Genomic DNA, 20,043 nt, shown 5'->3' on the forward strand with positions numbered 1-20,043 from the left:
ATCCATTTAGATAACTTTTTAATTACTTATTTTTACACAGAAACATAATGTGTGTCTTATAGCATCATATAGCATCATTTAAATGCTTCATTTGTAGTTTTAATGTGCAAATTAAACTTTTTTTCAATACTCTAGAGGGTACTCTTATTTTGAAGAGATCGTCCACCGGAAGTCTTATATTTGCTCACTAGATTTGCCAAAAGAACAGTGCTGCGAGAAGTAGGAGCGAAATACTATTTCCGGTTCTCCCAGCAGTGAGCAGAGCAAAAGAGTTACAGAAGGTTAGTCCTAAAAAAATACTTTTCGTTTTCAGTATATTTAAAGTATTGCTTAATGATAAAATACAATAAAACCCCCACATATCTATTGTTTTCAAGCAGACCGTTGACGCTAGCATTTCGTTCTTCTTGCAAGAATGCTGGTGTACGTTTACATTAGTTAGCCACCAACCACTAGCATTATGTTTATGTTGAGGTTTGCTATTTGTGACCACGAGTTTAACCCATTGGATGTCATGTCTAGACTCTAGAATAGATGCTTGCATGACCTACGGATAGAACGTTTAGCTGAGCCCCCTGTACGTGAGATGATCATGTTCCGTGTTTCAGTTTAAAGTGGGCATGCCAAAAACAAATGCACCTCACATAATGTAATGCATTACCTCCTCATTCATGCAAGACATGTATGTCGATGATTATTGGCATTGATTAGACTTGTCAGAAGCAGTATGGGTAGAACATAAAATGGAATAGTTTAATTATGACAGTATCTTTATATCAGATTTTGAGTTCAGTTCTACATTTGAAGGGTGGTTGTTTTCAGTAATGATATTCACCTCCTCCCTCTTCTGTCTTTGCATGTTGGTGTGTCATTCTGTGCAGCAGTGTCACCTCACCCAGGACTTCTTTATGTAATGACACTGCAGAGTTGGGAGACACACAGTTCGTCATGTGCCTCCTAACGGAGGTGACTATTGTTTTCATCCAAGTTTGATTGATTGATTGTGCTCCTGACAGACATGTATTCATCAATTAATCAAACAGTATTTATCTGTAGATGAGGACAGTCTCTCATGTCAATAATCATTATCACACCTAAATTCTCTATATGTTCTCGTCCCAATACAAAGTCTCAAAAGAAGATGGAAAAGAAGTAAATGTATGCAATGCATAGTGTCATGTGTTATCATGTTGTTGATGCCAGTCTCTTGCCACTAGGTCAACCCTGACAATAGTACACGATGAGGTCATTGTATTCCTGTTGAGAAGACCAGTGTTTCCATATTAAGTAAGTGCCTGTTGAAATGATGTTGACAATACCATACAAATGTATGAGACTCTGCAACAACTACAATCACACTTTGTAAGAGAAAACAAGTGTTCCACTTTGCTGAAGAGTGTCACCTTCTGGTCAAATCTGGCATTGCCTTAAACTGTTTGCATATTGGTGGAGAAAGGCTTTGAATATCACCCACAGGCTATACACATAGCGGCTGTCAAGACCAGAGAATTTGCAAACAACATAATACAGCTTGTCAGCTTCTGTTGAGCTAAACTTAAACATTTGCTATTTGCGGTTCGCTGGCCTTTAGGAGGACCATGGAGAAGATGTCGCGGGTCACCACGGCCCTCAGCAGCAGTGCCATCAGCGGGCGAACCATGTTCTGCCACTTGGATGCCCCCGCCAATGCCATCAGTGTGTGTCGTGACGCCACACAGGTGGTGGTGGCCGGTCGCAACATCTTCAAGATCTACGCACTGGAGGAGGAGCAGTTTGTGGAGAAGTTGAATTTGCGCGTGGGCCGCAAGCCCTCGCTCAACTTCAGCTGTGCCGACGTCATGTGGCACCAGATGGAGGAGAACCTGCTGGCCACGGCCGCCACCAACGGAGCCGTGGTCACCTGGAACCTGGGCAAGCCCTCTCGGAACAAGCAGGACCAGCTCTTTACCGAGCACAAACGGACAGTCAATAAGGTGTGCTTCCACCCAACTGAAGTCTACATGCTGCTAAGTGGCTCGCAGGACGGCTACATGAAGTGCTTCGATCTGCGCAAGAAGGAGTCAGTCAGCACTTTCTCAGGTTGGTATCCGTCATCAGCAGTGTTGTACTACATTGTATAGTCAGTCACCAGGCAACAGCTTATCAGCTTGCCCGGCATTGCTGGGGTTATATTGCACTTATCACGTTGCTTTGATCACAAACAGCACAGGGCGCTGCTTTTCCTTTTTTGCCAAAGGGTTGGGAACCCGTTGGGTTATTGCAAATAGGCTCTCCCTTTCACTCTCCCTCTACTTCCCTCCCTCTCTCCCGCTCTCTGTCTCTCTCTATCGCTAATCAAGCTCTGCTCTGACATGACCACACACAACTACCTCCCTCCCTCTCTCTCCACTGATTCATGTATATTCTGACTGTTTGTGTTCAAAACTGAAAATGTTCTTGGACTTTCTGAGAGTATAAAATAAACATCAAATGAGAAAATGTTTGAGCTACCCTATTTATCGCTCTTCCCTTTTTAAACACTACATTTCAGGTCAGTCTGAGAGTGTGCGGGATGTGCAGTTCAGCATGAAGGATTACTTCACCTTTGCTGCATCCTTTGAGAATGGCAATGTCCAGCTCTGGGACATCAGACGACCAGACCGCTATGAGAGAATGTTTACAGCACATACTGGACCTGTGTTCTGCTGTGACTGGCATCCTGATGACAGGTAAGACAAACAATGAAGAGATTGCAAAGTGTTATGGTTGCTTAGCGAAATACATTTTTGATTGTGTGAGGTAATATGGCTGTTGTGTCTCAATAACTAGGACTGAAAATTCAGGGTAGGTTTGTAATATTTGTTAGGGGCGCTAGCCCCTCCTATGTCCAGCTTTGAGGGTGCGTGTATTCTGTGTAAACACAAACATTGTCCTAACACAAACAGCCATTGATAATGAAAGTTTTACACCATTGTCCCAACACAAATATTAAATGCCATTGATAATGAATGGCCAGTTGAAGAGTTGAAGACGAAGGTGAGGACGCAAATTCTAATTGACCGGAATGAGATGATTGTATGATGATAAGAGCGCCCCTCACTTCACACGGTGTTATTTTTTAAAATTTGGTTAACATTTATCCTAAAGGCAGGATAGTCAGTCATATGTATGTTTGAAAATGAATTGGTCTGGTCCTCTGTAGGGGATGGCTGGCCACTGGAGGCAGAGACAAGATGGTGAAGGTGTGGGATATGACCACCAACCGCGCCAAGGAGATCTATTGTGTCCAGACCATCGCCTCAGTGGCGCGGGTTAAGTGGCGCCCGGAGAGGAAGTGGCACCTAGCCACCTGCTCCATGATGGTAGACCACAACATCTACGTGTGGGATATCCGCCGACCGTTTATCCCCTTCGCCACCTTTGAGGAACACAAGGATGTGACCACTGGCATTGTGTGGCGTCACCAGCACGACCCCTACTTCCTGCTGTCGGGCTCCAAGGACAGCACGCTCTACCAGCATATGTTCAAGGATGCCAGCCGGCCTGTGGACAAGGCCAACCCAGAGGGCCTGTGCTTTGGGCTGTTTGGTGACCTCGCGTTCGCTGCAAAGGAGAGCCTGATCAGCAACGACGCCAACAGGAAGCCGTTCCCCGGCGGAGACCGCCGCTATCCCATCTTTTTCTTTAAGAAGCCTGACCTGACGGAGCAATTTGCCCATGTGTCCAGCGCCCTCAGTGTCTTTGAAACGGACTTGGAGAGTAGCCGCATGGACTGGTTTGTAAAGACAGCACGCCTCTACCTGCTAAGCGGGAAGCCGTTTGCTGAGTTATGTGATCACAATGCTAACGTGGCCAAGGAGCTGAAGAGACCTCAGGTCAGTAAGATAACCTAGGGCTAGGCTGTTACTGGCCACTGACCACTTATCCTATTGGAACGGCCATGCTAAAAACATAACACTTCTGAATGATAACTTGAGGATTTGTGTAATGCCAATATATGTGACCTTTTATATCGGCTGTGTCTCAAAACTGCTGCAGGACTTTCTTGGCTTTCTCATGATGCCTGCCAACAACATCTTTGTTCTCCTAACATTAAGAGAGTGCAAATTACATATTAGGCTGACCGCTATGAACAAACACTCAAATTAAATGACTGTGTGAGTTGGACCTGTTGCACGTTCAAAGGGCTCACAGTCGCTTACCATTCTCACGTTCTTACCATTTCCTTGTGGGAATTTAGCGGTTGTGTTTATGTAAGTTACAAGCCTATACACATAAATCTTGCCAACATGTCATTTTTTCAAAGGGAGTGACTGCAGGAAATTAAAGCTTATGTGTGTTTTCGCTGTTAACAAACACATGGGTTCATTACCTTCAAGCAATTCATTGCTATTGCTACTATGATGTCACCCTAGTACGTTTACAAGTTTAAAAACTACTATATTTCTCATTCAAATCCAACAAAGCCAAGACTTTGTTTTGTTATGGTGCGTTCACACGGGCAAATGTAAAATATGCAGTCTACCATTCATTGTCAATGGAAGCCTGACGTTGCAAAGTTGCAATGATGCATGTAGCTGCTCCAAATCAACTCACAACCCATCTTTCCGTCATTGCGCCTGCTGTGTGAAGTGTGAACGCAGTAACGCACCATTACCCTCGAGCAACTTAAACTTGCATTTCAGTAGCATTGATTGGTTTACGGTACATATTTTAAGTGATGTTTCTATTGCTGTTGTATTATGTTGACAGAGATTTAGAATCTGTTCAGAATAACTTGAATAATAGTGTTAATCATTTTTAAGGTTTCAACAACATGGACGATGTTGAGAATCATGTTCTCAGACCCCACGCCTTCGCTCAATCACAGTCACAGTAAATTGGGTGTCTTACCTTTAATGAACAGGTAAGCAAACTTCACCGCATGGTAAAAAATAAATACATAAATAATAATAATCCCACTACATCCTACCTACCAACACATGTCTTAACATCAACATGTTTGTATGCTTGCCAGTTTCAGTATGAAGGAAATGGGCACAGGGATGGGCACAGAAAGCAGACTTGACCGCAGTAAAGGCGAGAGCAGGCAGGATAACATCCACCTGGAGCCTGGGAACTCTCACATCAGCAACAACGATGGTGAGACCTGCCGAACATCTCAGATTGTTCCCACACGTGGTTAATCTACCATGCAGGCACACTGGGTGTCTGTAGTCATTTGTACTGTATGAATCACATGCAACATTCTTTCACCATCACTGTTTGCATGTTTGTGAGACTGGTGTGCATTGGCTTTTAGAAATTATTAGGCATTGACCATTTTCTTTCCCTTCCAGAAAATGAGGAGACGGAGGGCAGCGATGGTCAGGAGTATATGTTTGGTGATGCTGAGCTTGATGACGATGACCTCTATTCTGTGGAACATGACAATCAGACGGGTCAGCCTCTGTTTACTATATGACACAAGAATTACCTCAAGGGTTATAACATCTAGTTCTGTATCAAACTAACAGCCCTTTTACCTAAGGCTAGGCAAACTGTGTTTATGTCCAGCTGCATGCACACATTGCACAGTGAGTATTGTATATTGGCAATTTGGCAGACATTTTGGAAGCTCACACACCTTCAGCATTAGTATTGTGTGGTGAACTTGCTTGAATGTGGAACCAGTAGAACCCAGTTGTAATATTGTAACACAACTGTCTCTCCACCAAAATTTCTAGACTATTTATTTTAATAGATGATCAAGCATTTATTCAAGAATAGTACTTGAATAACGGCTCAGCTGTTTCAATAATTAGTATTCTCCTAATTGATCACAGGGTGTTTCAACATTCCACCACGTGGGCCAGCCATAAAATGTGACCTACTGTCATCACATATCGTATCTGCTCCAGGCTTTGTCTGTCCAGGCTTTACTAATAGCTCTGTGCATCTCCAGTAGAGGAACAGGAGTCTGTCCAGGCTTTACTAATAGCTCTGTGCATCTCCAGTAGAGGAACAGGAGTCTGTCCAGGCTTTACTAATAGCTCTGTGCATCTCCAGTAGAGGAACAGGAGTCTGTCCAGGCTTTACTAATAGCTCTGTGCATCTCCAGTAGAGGAACAGGAGTACTAATAGCTCTGTGCATCTCCAGTAGAGGAACAGGAGTACTAATATCTCTGTGCATCTCCAGTAGAGGAACAGGAGTACTAATATCTCTGTGCATCTCCAGTAGAGGAACAGGAGTACTAATATCTCTGTGCATCTCCAGTAGAGGAACAGGAGTACTAATATCTCTGTGCATCTCCAGTAGAGGAACAGGAGTACTAATATCTCTGTGCATCTCCAGTAGAGGAACAGGAGTACTAATATCTCTGTGCATCTCCAGTAGAGGAACAGGAGTCTGTCCAGGCTTTACTAATAGCTCTGTGCATCTCCAGTAGAGGAACAGGAGTCTGTCCAGGCTTTACTAATAGCTCTGTGCATCTCCAGTAGAGGAACAGGAGTCTGTCCAGGCTTTACTAATAGCTCTGTGCATCTCCAGTAGAGGAACAGGAGTCTGTCCAGGCTTTACTAATATCTCTGTGCATCTCCAGTAGAGGAACAGGAGTCTGTCCAGGCTTTACTAATAGCTCTGTGCATCTCCAGTAGAGGAACAGGAGTCTGTCCAGGCTTTACTAATAGCTCTGTGCATCTCCAGTAGAGGAACAGGAGTCTGTCCAGGCTTTACTAATAGCTCTGTGCATCTCCAGTAGAGGAACAGGAGTACACGCTGCCTCAGGAAGCTTTCCCGCTGCGCCACGAGATCATGGACAACCCGTCTGCCCCAGAGCACCTGCAGCAGGACAAGGCGGAGTCGCCACACGTCAGCGGCAACGAGGCGGAGGCGATCATGTGCCTGACGCCCATCGAGTCGTTCTCCCTCATCTCCATCTCCCAGCCGCTGTTCAGCCCGCACCTGCCCTCCGGCTTCTTCTGCCCGGTGGTGCGCGAGATGCTCAGCTACTACGCAGAGCAGGGCGACGTGCAAATGGCCGTCTCTGTTCTCATTGTCCTGGGAGACCGCATCCGCAGAGAGATCGACGACCTCACACAGGTCAGAGTACTGACGAATTGGTCTCAATTTAAATGAAAATGGAAACATTCTCATTTCAACCAAATTTTTTAGTTTTTCCTAATTTGAATAGATTTGGTTTTAGTATTCGTCAACTGTGGAGTAATGTTGTTGTATTGCACAAGCAATATCATATTGAATTAATTAATTAATATGGAAAAACAATCCTGCGATTGAAGGATTCAAGAGTGGTTTGTGGATTCAAGAGATGTGGAAAACATAAATTGATTTTTATACTTTTCTGTTTTGTATGTGTCTATGGAGTTAACATTACTTTAATGGACTCCCAGGTGTGGGTATAATATTCAAATTTGTCTTCCCTGTGTATTTTTGGTTTCTTCCTGAAATATACCAAAAATACACCACTTTAGTGACATTATAACCCTAACGTCTCCTCCATTATCATGAAACAGCTGTAGGTATACAGGTATAATTAATGAACTGGTGGGTGTGGCCACATAAGCACATCATTTTAACACTTTCTGTACACTTAAAAAAAATCTTCCTCCTAGTATAATCATAGTAGCCTACCTGATGATCATGTTTTAGGGGGGAACAAATCACGGCACTCCATCTTTAAGCTCTTCATGATGCCTCCTGATTTTAATGCCTGATTCATGCTTTGTTTCATGCTGGTGTCACACGAGCTCACAATTCATAGCGATCTGCTATTTTCATTTTTTGAAATTACGGTTTTTAATGGTATTAAAGCATAATAAACAGTTTTACATCATGTGATCTAGTGCATATGATTGTTTTCAAGTCCAGCAAATGTAGAATTTACCTAAAACATGCCATGTTATGTTATGTTTGCTCCTGATGTGCTCATTTCTTACAGACATATTTCCCAAGTTAGATCGTCTATTTTCAGTGTGTGACAACTGCCCACAACTAAGTATAACTCAGGCTTTAATGCGAGTGGTGTCTCCCGTTCAGGAACACTGGTACATGTCCTACATAGACCTGCTGCAGCGCTTTGAGTTGTGGAACGTTTCTAATGAGGTCATCAAGCTCAGCACGTGCAGCGCCATCACCTGTTTGAACCAGGCGTCTACCACACTGCACATCAACTGCAGCAACTGCAAGCGGCCCATGAGCAACAAAGGCTGGATCTGTGACAGGTACACCCGCTGAATGTGAATTCATTTGATTAAACCTCACAATATACCTACACCACACTTTATCGTATGGGCAACCACATAGAATCTGTTACACTGCTAACCATGTTACAATAACGCAAATTAATTTACACTCGATATCCGTTGTACCGTTGAGTGGCATACATCTCAGACAAATGTTGAAAAATATTAAAGGCATAAAACCTCACGGGACACCTATGGGACATTGCAAGGAATATCAAGTTTTGAATTATTGATTTGCTTTATTCTCTTAGGGCTGTGACTTAAAAATGTATTACAATCAAGTCAAAATTATATACAATGTAATACAAAACATAGTAAAGGGTAAGACCATATAGTAATATATATTTAACATGACTCTTTCACCCCAGGTGCCACCAGTGTGCCAGTGTATGTGCGGTGTGCCACCATGTGGTGAAGGGGCTCTTTGTGTGGTGCCAGGGCTGCAGCCACGGCGGGCATTTGGAGCACATGATGAACTGGCTCAAAACGAACTCTCACTGCCCTGCTGGCTGTGGCCACCTATGTGAGTACACCTAACTGAACCCACAACTGGCTGGCTCCACGTGGGGGGAGGTGTTGGGAAGTGCTCCCGACAGCACCGTCGATCACAGCACGCCACAGACTGCTGCTGGATGCCTGGGTCCGAGGTCCGAGAGCTTCCTGTCACAATGGAAAGACGGTTGGCGGTGTTGGTGCTTCAAGTGTGACTGCGTTGGGAGGTCTAGTCATGACGATCAGAAGGAGCAACGGGTGGGGCAGTGTTTCTAAAACATTTTAATTTCAAGGATCCCCATAACTCTGAGAGTGCACAAATGGATCCAAAAGGACCCGTAAGGGTCCATTTGGTTCCATGTGTACACTCTGAGTTACAGACCCGTAAGGGTCCATTTGGTTCCATGTGTACACTCTGAGTTACAGACCTGTAAGGGTCCATTTGGTTCCATGTGTACACTCTGAGTTACAGACCTGTAAGGATCCATTTGGTTCCATGTGTACACTCTGAGTTACAGACCTGTAAGGATCCATTTGGTTCCATGTGTACACTCTGAGTTACAGACCTGTAAGGGTCCATTTGGTTCCATGTGTACACTCTGAGTTACAGACCTGTCCATTTGGAACCCTGAGGGTCCCTGGACCCCACTTTGATAACCAGTGGGGTGTGAATTAAGTTGACCCCACACTCATGCGCTCTCTCCCCCAGTCTATGATACACTCAAACTAAGCATGGTCCTCGATGTGTTTGCATTTGTTTTTCAACCCATCTGTGAGGTTGGGCCTTACTTTTCAGAAATGAACACAACTTCACAACTTTTGTGAAATAAAAACTGTTGGGTTTTTAAACCCATCAGTAGGTCTGTAGACTTGTGGATTATTAAATATATTTAAATATATGTAAATAGAGCGATTTTTGAAGATTTAAGATGATGGTAATATTTACATCCATTGAGGTCTTAAAGCAATAAATATTAACACAGACGTTGGCCTTGTCTTTGAATAGTGGAATATTCAAATAGTATGGTATGGTAAAAGGGTTGTACAGTGTTTGTTTTGGTTAAAATAAGTGTTAAATAGCTCTATATTCTGATGATTGCTATGAAGTGTTTGTTTAGTAGAGGTCTCTCCCATCTCCAGCTCTTTATTAAACAGGAAATATATTTTCAGGTTTTGATACCAATTTAGTCCAATCATGAGAAAGAACACTAAAACCGAAGCTGGTAAATGGGTTTTCTCTCCTGATGTTTAACCCACCTGAAAATGTATTTTCTGTTTATTAAGGTGCTGGAGAGATGGGCAGGCTGAACTTACTGAACAGTGAACAAACACTATGGCATGATTATTTTCTGAATACAAGCTTTAAACTTTTAACAAACAATGTAATATTGTTGCAGTCACTTGAAAGAAAAGACCGCCCCCCCGATATATTTTGTATGCACGAGTGCTAGTGCTACAAAAGAATGTAACTCTTTGTGATCAAAGTGAAATTACCTGTACCATTTTGTTTGGTTTGTTTCTTTCATACTCTCATAGCAGTTTGCAAAACTGAAATATGTGCATATAGTATACGTACATAAATAAAATGAAAGGAAGGAGAAAAGTACAATCTGATTCTGCACTTTAATCTCCACATGAATTGCCTAAAACTATGTTTAAAAGGTATTCAGATGGATGGAGCCTGCACACCATATTAGGTACAGAAAAATATTTTTTTTCAGGAGGCCGAAGTGTTATGGTGTGTGAGCTCCATCCACCTGTAAAGTCTCTGTAGCCCAGCACCCACCTGTCCATATATACGTACTGTATATTTGGGCTGTAGTGGGTGGCAGCCAGGTTGTGAAGTGGGAATCAAGAAGACCAAAGGGCAAAATCCCTAAACAGTGTTTCTGCCTTGAAGAGTGTGTAGTGAGAGGGTTTGGACAGAGTGCACCACTCTGCACAAGTGGTGTAATTGCTGCAGTGTCTATGCTACACACAGTTGACTAAGCTGAGACAAAGTAAGACTTGCAAAGAGAACAGAATGGGAGGTGTCTTATTGTGTATAGAAAATGTACCTTGGTTGGTTCACATCTTTATTTGTACCTTTTTGTTAGAAAATAACATTTAAATGTGTACAAATAAGCAAATATTTTGTATTGGGCAAAAATTTAAAATTAGTGTAGAGTTGTGTATAATTTCATTGATGAATCAATGCCAGTAATGTCGGTCATGTATTTTTGTATACGTTGTCTAATAGCGCAATAAGCACCAATAGGCCGCCTTGGTTTCCAGTGATTTGCCTAAAACCCCCTTATTGTCTCCACTAGGCCGTCCGTCCGTCTGTGAACAGCTAATCTCCGGCACCGTTAACCCGGTCATGCCAAATTCTGCGCACACACTCCCTGAATGCCAACGATGAACCTCTGCCCCACAAATTCCAGAACGGCCTGTTATAGCGCCACCAGGAGGCCGACTTTTGAAAAACACATTTTTTATATTACTCCTCCAGATTCTGTCAAAAAATCCTGCAAATTGTTACACACTATCTCTATAGTCATGTGTTTAAGATGGATCTGTCCGATATTTCATACTCCATCCTAATTGGCTTTCAAAGTTTGCAGGATTGGCCCTTTTGAAACAAAAAGCCTCAAATCATGAAATCTTTCACAGACTTTCATACTAGGCTGAGGAATATATCCCACCCTTTTCACATTGGCCTGACCAACAGGTGGATTTTTGCAAAACACATTTTTGGAACAAAATGCTTCATCAAATTGGCATCAAAGGCATAAGGAAAAAAATCACACCTGTGTGAACTGAGTGGTGCAACTCTCAAAAATTGCACCCTTTTCACTTTGGCCTATTATAGCGCCACCAGGAGGCTACAACGTGACCTGCCCTGCCACAGGAGACCTGTGCCCCTCTGGGCACTTTTCCTAGTCTGATACTGCAGTCGCAGGTGTGTAAATGGTTTTTAATGCGGCTCAGCCAATCATAAGCAAGGACCGGAACTGTTTATAAAGATATTTTAGGTATAAGTAATCATTCTGTTATGTCTGTCAATCCACACATTCTTGTGATCACTAGTACAGGGCCTTTTCTGACCTGTGGAAGTTCTAGATATTACTCTGTTGTCATGGTGTCAGTTTCTTGTATTCTAGCAACATTATGCATACCTATACATTTTCCCAAACAATTAGAACAATAACATTGCTTCACAAACCTAAAATGTCCAATTCCCAACTAGAAATCCCAACTAGATTTTTCAATTTCAGCTGTTTCTAAGGCTGCCAAACAGCCACCACATGAATATGATCAAACGACCACAATAGGAACAATCCGTCACAACTAACCCATACTCCATTGGCAAACATATTCACCAGTTTGTTTTTTGCTTCTGTCCAAAACATTTTCATTGATAGTTAGTCACAGAGGCTGCTAACAAGCATCTTCCCACAGCAGAATGGATTATGAAGAACAGTTTCCTAGCCGTAACCTCTCCTTACAACCATGACATGAGTCATGACAGTTTGATTTTGAAAAGTTCATCAGTCTCCAGCTAGGTTAGTAAATAAGCCTCTTACACAAATAGTCACCTGCCAGTGTATGGCATGATTCACGTTTCATTTATTGTTACATCTTGTGTAGGAGTACATAAGAGTTGTTCTGATTCCTCAAACATTGTAGCAGCAATAATATTAGAAGCCTTTTCTGGAAATAACCAACTCATGTTATTAGTTAAAAGTTTTACCGGGTTTGGATCATCTCAAGCTCAGTATTCTGTCCTATTGTTATACCTTTCTGGAGCAAAACAATTTTAGCTGTCATTGATTTAGTATGCATTCAGTTGCATTATAATTCAAACCACATTTCATGTAGGATAACTGCACTCACAGATGCAGACACCATTAGTTCTTTAGAAAATGTTTCACTGCACGATTCAATTGCCTGTGATCCTCAAATGGAAGAACATTGTAGACAGGCTACTCTCCTCTCACATTGTGCAGTCCAACGTACACTTGCACAAGCGTGTGGGGTCATGTACCCCTCCTGCCTGCTTGTCGATTCCCTACAGTGGCTGCCGTTGGCCTCGTCCGCATCTGGCCAGCCCCTGGTCTGTGACCTTGTCCCATAGAAGAGATGCTGGGTGGCTCTGTCGGTCTCTGGGCCTCTCCAATGAGGTGTGACAGGACTTGTCCCTGGCCAGCTCCCATTTCCACTGTGTAGGTGTGTGTCTTCAGGGTGGCATGCTCACCCTCCGTCAGGATTGTCAAAAGCCTTTATGCAATGAGGAGAAATAATATTTAATAATTTATAAAGTAGTATAGCAGGTAAACCTTTTGACACTTTAAGAGTAAAGTTTTCTGAAACATCTAATGTAAGCCTCTTCAATATTGCAATTTCCATATTTTAAATTGTGTAGTCTGATTAAATGTGTGCCACTTCTTTTCCATAACTCCCAAAATATTGTGGTGGGGTTTACCGGTGCACCTCTATGGCCGTTCCCAGCTGTCTGTCACCTTCTCTGGTATGCTCAGCCGCCTCAGGCTCTGGAGCACCGTATGCAGGGTCCCCACTGATGTGATTAAACAACCAGATATATACCAGTATAAAGAGACGATTCAGACAAAACAAAATGTCTTTGATCACCTTGCATTTACACTTACCCAGCTCTTCGTCATAGGAATCCAGCTTTTTCTTTAGCTCTGAAATGTTGCATGGCTTCAAGCCATCCTCGGCTACAAAGAAAAGTTGGAAAATGTGATTAATTTTATTCACCATGTACAATTTGGAATTTGCCTTGGTAAAGGATCTGAAGAAGACCTTTCCAGGTCGAAACGTTGGTATTAATTTAATAAATGATGCTTCATTGTATGCTATCATTGTGGCTTTTCTCCACTTTTAGTTGATTATCTTTAGAATAGCTTTGCGTAGAGAAACTGCTGGATGTATGGCTCTCTCAAACAAAAATGCACTTAAATCTACTGTACCTTTACCACCAGTGTCACCCTCAGTTTTATCCTCCCCGCATGGAAAGCAGCTACTGTTCCCTTCTGGGACACTGAGGACGGAGAACAGCTCGGCCCGGCAGCACCGGGTCTTCTCCAGCATGCCATTCATCTCCTGGGCGAGCCGGTGGTTATCCACCAGCTCGGCGTGGACCCTCTGCCAGGCCATTTTGTCCTCCATCAGGCATCCCTCCATCACAGTGCGCAGCTCCTTCTCCTGAGACACTTGGCCCTGCAGGCTCTCCGCCTCCTCACAGCGCTATATGACAGACAGTGATCATTAAAGGTGAGACGTCCCTCATACAGTACATGGTCGTTCTATGACTGTAGGGGTATTCAAAAGGTTAACCATAATGTCGATTGCCGATCTATAAATGTTCTCTTAATCTACAGCTGTAACTGTAAAAGGGATTGGAGAGGAACATTTAGTTAATTGCATTAAAGGTACTGTAATATTGGACGTGGATTAAAATAAAGTCGGCAAACGAGGTGGCAGTGGATTGAGGCTAAATGTAAGTAACAGATGGTTTAGTGGAAAACGTAAACGTTTTGTTGCAGCCAAGCTTATCAGTCACCTTGTGCAGCTGAATGGCCATCTCCTGCATCTCTGCTTCTAGCTGGTCTGCATATGCCTGCTCCAGGGCATCGCTAGGAGGACGAGCGCTGCTGTGCCACCGGGCTATAGCTGAGGTCATCTTACGCTTGGGCCCAAATAACCTGTTGACCCACAGCGCTGTGTTTATTTACCAGTATAAGTTAGTAATTTGTTTCCTTCTGTGATGTGGAGGGGGAAAGAAGTAAATCACTGTTTATAAGGGGGTAAACATGTCTTACGTGATCCCCACTTCTTTTAGGTCATTCTCAGTCAGGGTTAGAAATATCCTCAGGTCAATGTCTTGTTCCTCCAGCAGGGGGAGGTATTTCGAAAAGCCAATCTGCTCCAAGAACGCTGCCAGATCCTGCAGCAATAAAAATATGATATACTGTCAGTTGAGTCAAGAAATCAAGTCTGCCCTGAATAATCACTCCTGGTTCAAACAATACTGTATATGGCCGTTTTTTTGTTATGGGAAGACTTACCTTGGGACCAGTGTAGGAGGGAGGAGGATCGGCAGGCAAGTGCACCCCACTACTATTCCCCACACTGCTGGGCTGTGTTATGTCACTGTTGCTGTGGCGGTTCTTGCTTTTTGAGTAATGACCCTTGTTTGTTCTACGGGAGCTTCCTTTTTTGGTTTGGTCCGAGTCCTGATGGACAAAGGAGCATTGTCACTGTGGCATTCAACAATGGGGCTTTATTATTGTGGTATGTCCCCATAACGCAGTGTTAATGCTCTGCTGTGTGTGTGTGTGTGTGTGTGTGTGTGTGTGTGTGTGTGTGTGTGTGTGTGTGTGTGCGCGCTTTCACCTCATTGCTCTCCAGAGAGCCCTCCCAGTTGAGGCTGACAGCACGAGGCAGACATTCACTGCTACTGCTGCTGCTTCTCACAGTGGGCATGTCATTGTCAAAGAATGGACTCTCATCTGCAGAGTGTCACATGAAATGTTTTGAGCAGAACTTTGCCCTCTTTTGGTCTAACATCGGGTGCATTTAATAAAATGGGGGTGCCCCGCCAGCGCCTATTATCATATCATATCATACCATACCTCTGCTGCTGTTGCTTTGGCCATCCAGCTCATTGATGGGTGAAGTGACGTCGCGGTAACAGATTCCCTCACTCTGTTCTCCAACATCACGGAACGTCATGTAACCTGGCGGAGCCACAGGTCGCTCTACAGAGGGGAAGAAACACAGAGACATGACCTTTTAACACCAACGGCGTTCAACAGCATTGATATTTCACTCAATGTACACGCATCATAATACAGACTACTATATAAAGGTGAGCCATGAAAAGGTCGTCACCAAAAATCAGATTTCTTGTGTGGTTAATTTGTTTTTGAAGCTTAGCCATGAAAATCCTGGTGTTTTTTTTAATTTGCACTCTTTGTCTAAAGTTTTCAGTGGATCACTGCAACCCATTTGATGCAGGGCACACAACTCAGAGTCAGAGCCTCATATCACAAAACGCAGTGTTTGAAATGATTAAGTATGCAGAGACAAACTAAAGAATCACTCGCCTGTAATCCGACACAATGTTGTTGTTTTGGTCACAGTATGTTTGGTGTGCATACTTTTGCATTAACCATTGTTCCGAAGGATCAAACATATGCATAATTCATAGGATATGGAATACTAAATGATAGTACGTGTCTTTAAATGATTGGATGATAAACTACCAGAGAGTTTGCTGGTGCCTCCCACTCGGAACTTGGCGATGGCCTGGGGCCCATCATGGATGCTGGGGCCTTTGGTCCTGTTCCGACTCAACCGGGGCCTGGGGGGTGCGCTGTCCGAGTCCTCAGAGGAGCTCAGATCTTCAAATTGTCCTGAAGGGATGGACGGAATGGATGACACACAGCCCATCATAAAAAGACTTGAAAAGTTAAAGACGGGTCGGTTACTGTGAGACAATGTCACGATATTAGTTTTCCCCAGTCCACAATTTCCTCTCATATTGACTTCCAACTATAAATACAATAACCATGTGATTCTTAACCAACAGTCTGCAGTAGACTTATTTGATTAAAGCAATAAAACAAACGAATAATTGTGATTAAAAGTCTAGATCAAAACAAAATGATCAGATTATCCTATTGGACATAATATAGTTTTAAATGGAACATTATTACTTGCGCAAGCGGAGCGTGCAAGTACTGCAATCAGCTGGGTATGTATGTCTGACTGTGGCCCAATCAGGGACCAGCATAATTTGGTTACGTCACCATCAACAGCCAATAAAGGACCACCATTCTTGGTGATGTAACTAAGGTACGTTTCAAGGTTGGTATATGGCGCTCCGCTTGTGCACAAGTAGGCCATACATACATGGCCTACTTGTGTGCAAGGCGCAAGTTGGCATCTCGATAGAGTACATTTCTAGTTGAAAGAATGTCATTATTATACCTGGTTTGACCTTTGGAGAACGTGAGTCAATGAGGCTGGCAATCTTGGTATATCCGTACATCATAGCCAGGGCTCGGGCAGTCTCTCCTTTAGCATTCCTCTCTTCTACTTTTACCTTCTGTGGGTGCAGATATGATTATCCATATAAATACGTTTGTTAGTACAACACAATACACTTTCTTGTGGACAGCTCTTTTCTTTTCACAGAGTACATGAAGAGTATGTTATTGTCCTGTACCGGTTATGACACTCATCTTTGGACTCTCGTGTCCCTTCCTGACCTAGGACTGAATCCTGTCTTAGTCTTGTTCCTATGCCTTCTTCATCTCAGTTTTCTTACCGCCCATCGGATTTAAGAAAATAAATAAATACAAAGAGAAGTGGGATTGCCTTTTTTCCTTAACAACTTCACCACAAAGAAAATCTAAAGTATTTTGATGCAACACATTGTGAGCTTGTAGATTGGCAACCTTTTTCTTTTTGCCTATAATGACATTCCCAAAGCTGCCTGTTACTTAAGAGAAAGAGAAGTTGACAAATGAAAAGTTACTCACATGGTCGAGTAGGTACTGAACAATGATTTCATGACCTGAAGCAGCAGCCTCCATCAAGGGAGTGAAGCCGGATACTGGCTCCCTGTGTAGGGGGATCACTCATTAGAAAACCTGCAAACTATTAAGCTGTGTTTAGTCTAGGATTTGCAGGCCTGGTCGAGTGAATAAAGGTACTCACTTGACATTAGCATTAGCATTGTTGTCCAGCAAGAACTTGACCATCTGCTGGTGTCCTGTGCTGGTACAATGTAGCAGTGATGTCCAGCCTCGGGAGTCCTTCCGCTCCAAATCAGCACCTTGCTTTTGTGGGGAACAAAGACAGTTACACATAATTTAAAATGTAGTCCTACATACTGTTGAATTAAGATGTATTGTAAATGCTGACATGACATGTCGGACAAATAGCACCATTTGCACCAGCAATAGTTCCTTCTGGACTTAACGATGGACTGTTACTTAATGTGATGCTATTGCTAATCAAATGGATTCTAATTATTGTTGCTTTTCATTCCATTTCATCACTCGCAGGCACTGACTAGTCTACACATAATCTTCTGCCTAGACTGAGGAGTACAAGTTGACGTTGTCATAACAATTTCTGTGTTTTATTTGATCCATTTTATATTTGGTATCGAGGTGTTTTGACACTTGATGTTTGTTTATACATTGTGATCTACTGTCATTTTATATTGTACTAAGTTAGTTCATGTGTATTAACCAATTATATACAGAGTAGACGGATTGTGGTTAGATTACTACCACAATTAGTTACTTAAAATTAATTTTATTCTATATAAATATTTGCCAAAATGCAATTATCTGCCCTTTGAACAAAGTGGAATTTACTTATTTTTTTTAGGATTTTTTTTAAATTGATAGATATGTAATAGGTTGACAGGAAACAGGGAGAGATGGGGGGGGGGGGGTCGGAAGACACGCTGTCAGCCTGGGATTACCAGTCTAGGTGCCTGGACCGTAGGCCGGCCCGGGCCTACATTATTAAAGAACAGTAGTTATCTTGGGTCTTCGGTGGATAACTAAATTCCTACAAACTGGATTTTTATTGCCATTTGTACCTGCAGTAGAAAGTATGAAATGCTTTCATTCCCACAGCTGGCTGCCAACATCAGGGGCGTGAGGCCTTTGGAAGTGGTTGCATTCACGTTAACTCCTGCCTCCAGCAAGAGATTGGCAATGTTGTCATGGCCAATGTAAGACGCATACATCAGCGGAGTCCAACCTCCCATGTTCTTGCCATCCAGGTCCACCTCTTTTCTAAAATGACAAAATATTCTAGACTGCAAGCAGCAAAACTGTGTGCATTACAATACTGACCCAGGATCACTTCCATTACAATCAGCAGGAGATTGTCTTATGGCAGTGGTGTGGATGGAACATTATTATAATATACAGTAGGCTACATGTCATGTAGACTAACATACAGTAATCAGGACAACACAGTAACAGAAGACTCACTTCTTGATGCACTCTGCCACCACATCATACTGTCCTATGGAACAAGCAGTGTGTAGATCTATGGGGACATTCAGCTCCTCTGCTCGCACCAAGGCGTCCCCAAGCCACAGGGAGAGACTGGCACCAAGCTGCTCTGATTCACTCGCCTCGTCGCTCAATTCTGACATCCTCACCGATACTGATTGTACAGGGAGGACATGTCAAATCATTCTAAAAACATAATCTCAAACCAGACATTGAATGAGACGTATTTTGAACAAGAGAAGAATCGTCAACATTTAATGTAGTCTTTCCGCTATGTCCCGTTTTGACAGATGAATGTGCCAAATAACGGTCACTGGATAAAAGTTTGTAAATGTTATTAGTTGATTGTTGGTAGAATTAAGTTGGTGTGTGATCAAATCTTGTCACTGGCTAACTTAGCCAGCCAGTTTAGCTATCTGGTTAGCCAGAGGACAACTTATCATACTACCTCCTAACAAACGGATCATTATGAAAAAGAACTGCTCTAAGCGTCAAATGTAATGTAAATCTAACGGATCTACAATGTAAATACGGTAGATTAAGTACTTTAATAGATACTTACAAGATACAGGCAGTGTTGTCGCAGCAGTGACCGAATCTTTGAACTTTCTTCTTGTTTTGAGTGTCTCATTCAATTGTGCACGGGTTGTTCCTAACCTTCCTGTTCGCAAATGCGAAAACCTACTGTGATTATTCTGTCAGTAGATTACTGTATTATAATGAAAGACACACCCACTAACTGTAGCCCAATACACTGTATAAATATAGGTAATCCAAACACTAGTCTATAGCAGGCCCGGCGCCAGGAGGAAATTACTGAGGGGTCAATTGAGATTATTATTTTTTTTAATATGATATATTAAAAAAATCACACCCGTGTGAACTGAGTGGTGTAAGGTATAGCCTGTCTGACGTAATGAAATCATGTCTGACGTAATGAAATCACACCCGGGTGAACAGGGTGAACATAGCAACCATGCTCATTTTTTCTGCACTAACAAAGCCAGTTGTAGGAAATCACACCCGGGTGAACAGGGTGAACATAGCAACCATGCTCATTTTTTCTGCACAACAAAGCCAGTTGTAGGAGTGGTTTACACCACTCAAAAAAAACATATTGTGTTGCTAAATCAAGCAGGCAGTGTCAGTTCTATGACTCAGCTGGTCATATGCAATATTGGAATGATAGCACTGCCCCGCCAGGGGGGGTCCGGGGGGGGGGGCTTCCCCCCCCCGTGCTTCAATCTGGTGCACTTTGAGATAAAAATGAAGAGGCTAG

General features: G+C 42.9%; 2 protein-coding genes across 4 annotated transcripts; one reads left to right on the forward strand and one right to left on the reverse strand.

Moving 5' to 3' along the window:
- The first annotated feature begins 212 nt into the window (after nt 1-212).
- wdr24 (WD repeat domain 24) lies at nt 213-10,321 on the forward strand. Of its 2 annotated transcripts, none has more exons than XM_079493690.1 (12): nt 213-281; nt 882-966; nt 1,218-1,287; nt 1,592-2,079; nt 2,531-2,708; nt 3,182-3,854; nt 4,785-4,885; nt 4,997-5,121; nt 5,319-5,420; nt 6,717-7,060; nt 8,015-8,199; nt 8,589-10,321. In XM_079493690.1, the coding sequence occupies exons 4-12, from the start codon at nt 1,599-1,601 to the stop codon at nt 8,755-8,757; spliced, it is 2,358 nt and encodes a 785-aa protein (XP_079349816.1). In that variant the 5' UTR covers nt 213-281; nt 882-966; nt 1,218-1,287; nt 1,592-1,598; the 3' UTR covers nt 8,758-10,321. The 2 variants fall into 2 exon arrangements, with proteins under 2 accessions (XP_079349816.1, XP_079349817.1); XM_079493691.1 differs by having other exon boundaries at nt 228-281; nt 885-966.
- A 1,809-nt stretch (nt 10,322-12,130) lies between these two features.
- On the reverse strand, nt 12,131-19,509 carry anks3 (ankyrin repeat and sterile alpha motif domain containing 3). Of its 2 annotated transcripts, none has more exons than XM_079492766.1 (16): nt 19,327-19,509; nt 18,741-18,918; nt 18,341-18,539; nt 17,443-17,564; nt 17,265-17,346; nt 16,711-16,828; nt 15,984-16,133; nt 15,351-15,476; nt 15,112-15,227; nt 14,784-14,951; nt 14,538-14,662; nt 14,279-14,420; nt 13,686-13,962; nt 13,362-13,433; nt 13,186-13,270; nt 12,131-12,972 (listed from the first exon to the last, which is right to left on the reverse strand). In XM_079492766.1, exons 2-15 carry the CDS (start codon nt 18,905-18,907, stop codon nt 13,188-13,190), a joined length of 1,947 nt encoding a protein of 648 aa, XP_079348892.1. In that variant the 5' UTR covers nt 18,908-18,918; nt 19,327-19,509; the 3' UTR covers nt 12,131-12,972; nt 13,186-13,187. The 2 variants fall into 2 exon arrangements, with proteins under 2 accessions (XP_079348892.1, XP_079348891.1); XM_079492765.1 differs by having other exon boundaries at nt 13,178-13,270; nt 19,327-19,507.
- Between the last annotated feature and the right edge of the window lie 534 nt (nt 19,510-20,043).

The sequence above is a fragment of the Electrona antarctica genome (assembly GCF_951216825.1).
Source record: "Electrona antarctica genome assembly, chromosome: 22".
Taxonomy (NCBI): Eukaryota; Metazoa; Chordata; class Actinopteri; order Myctophiformes; family Myctophidae; genus Electrona; species Electrona antarctica.

Bases quoted from the DNA above. Each gene is read 5' to 3' on its own strand.
- wdr24 (XM_079493690.1), top strand. From the start codon at position 1,599: ATGGAGAAGATGTCGCGGGTCACCACGGCCCTCAGCAGCAGTGCCATC. The intron at 2,709-3,181 runs GTAAGACAAACA...GGTCCTCTGTAG, and splicing joins GACTGGCATCCTGATGACAG to GGGATGGCTGGCCACTGGAG. The intron at 7,061-8,014 runs GTCAGAGTACTG...TCTCCCGTTCAG, and splicing joins AGATCGACGACCTCACACAG to GAACACTGGTACATGTCCTA.
- anks3 (XM_079492766.1), bottom strand. From the start codon at position 18,907: ATGTCAGAATTGAGCGACGAGGCGAGTGAATCAGAGCAGCTTGGTGCC. The intron at 15,477-15,983 runs GTAGTTTATCAT...TCCCCTCTGTAG, and splicing joins AGGCACCAGCAAACTCTCTG to AGCGACCTGTGGCTCCGCCA. The intron at 13,434-13,685 runs GTACAGTAGATT...TTTTCTTTGTAG, and splicing joins GGGTGACACTGGTGGTAAAG to CCGAGGATGGCTTGAAGCCA.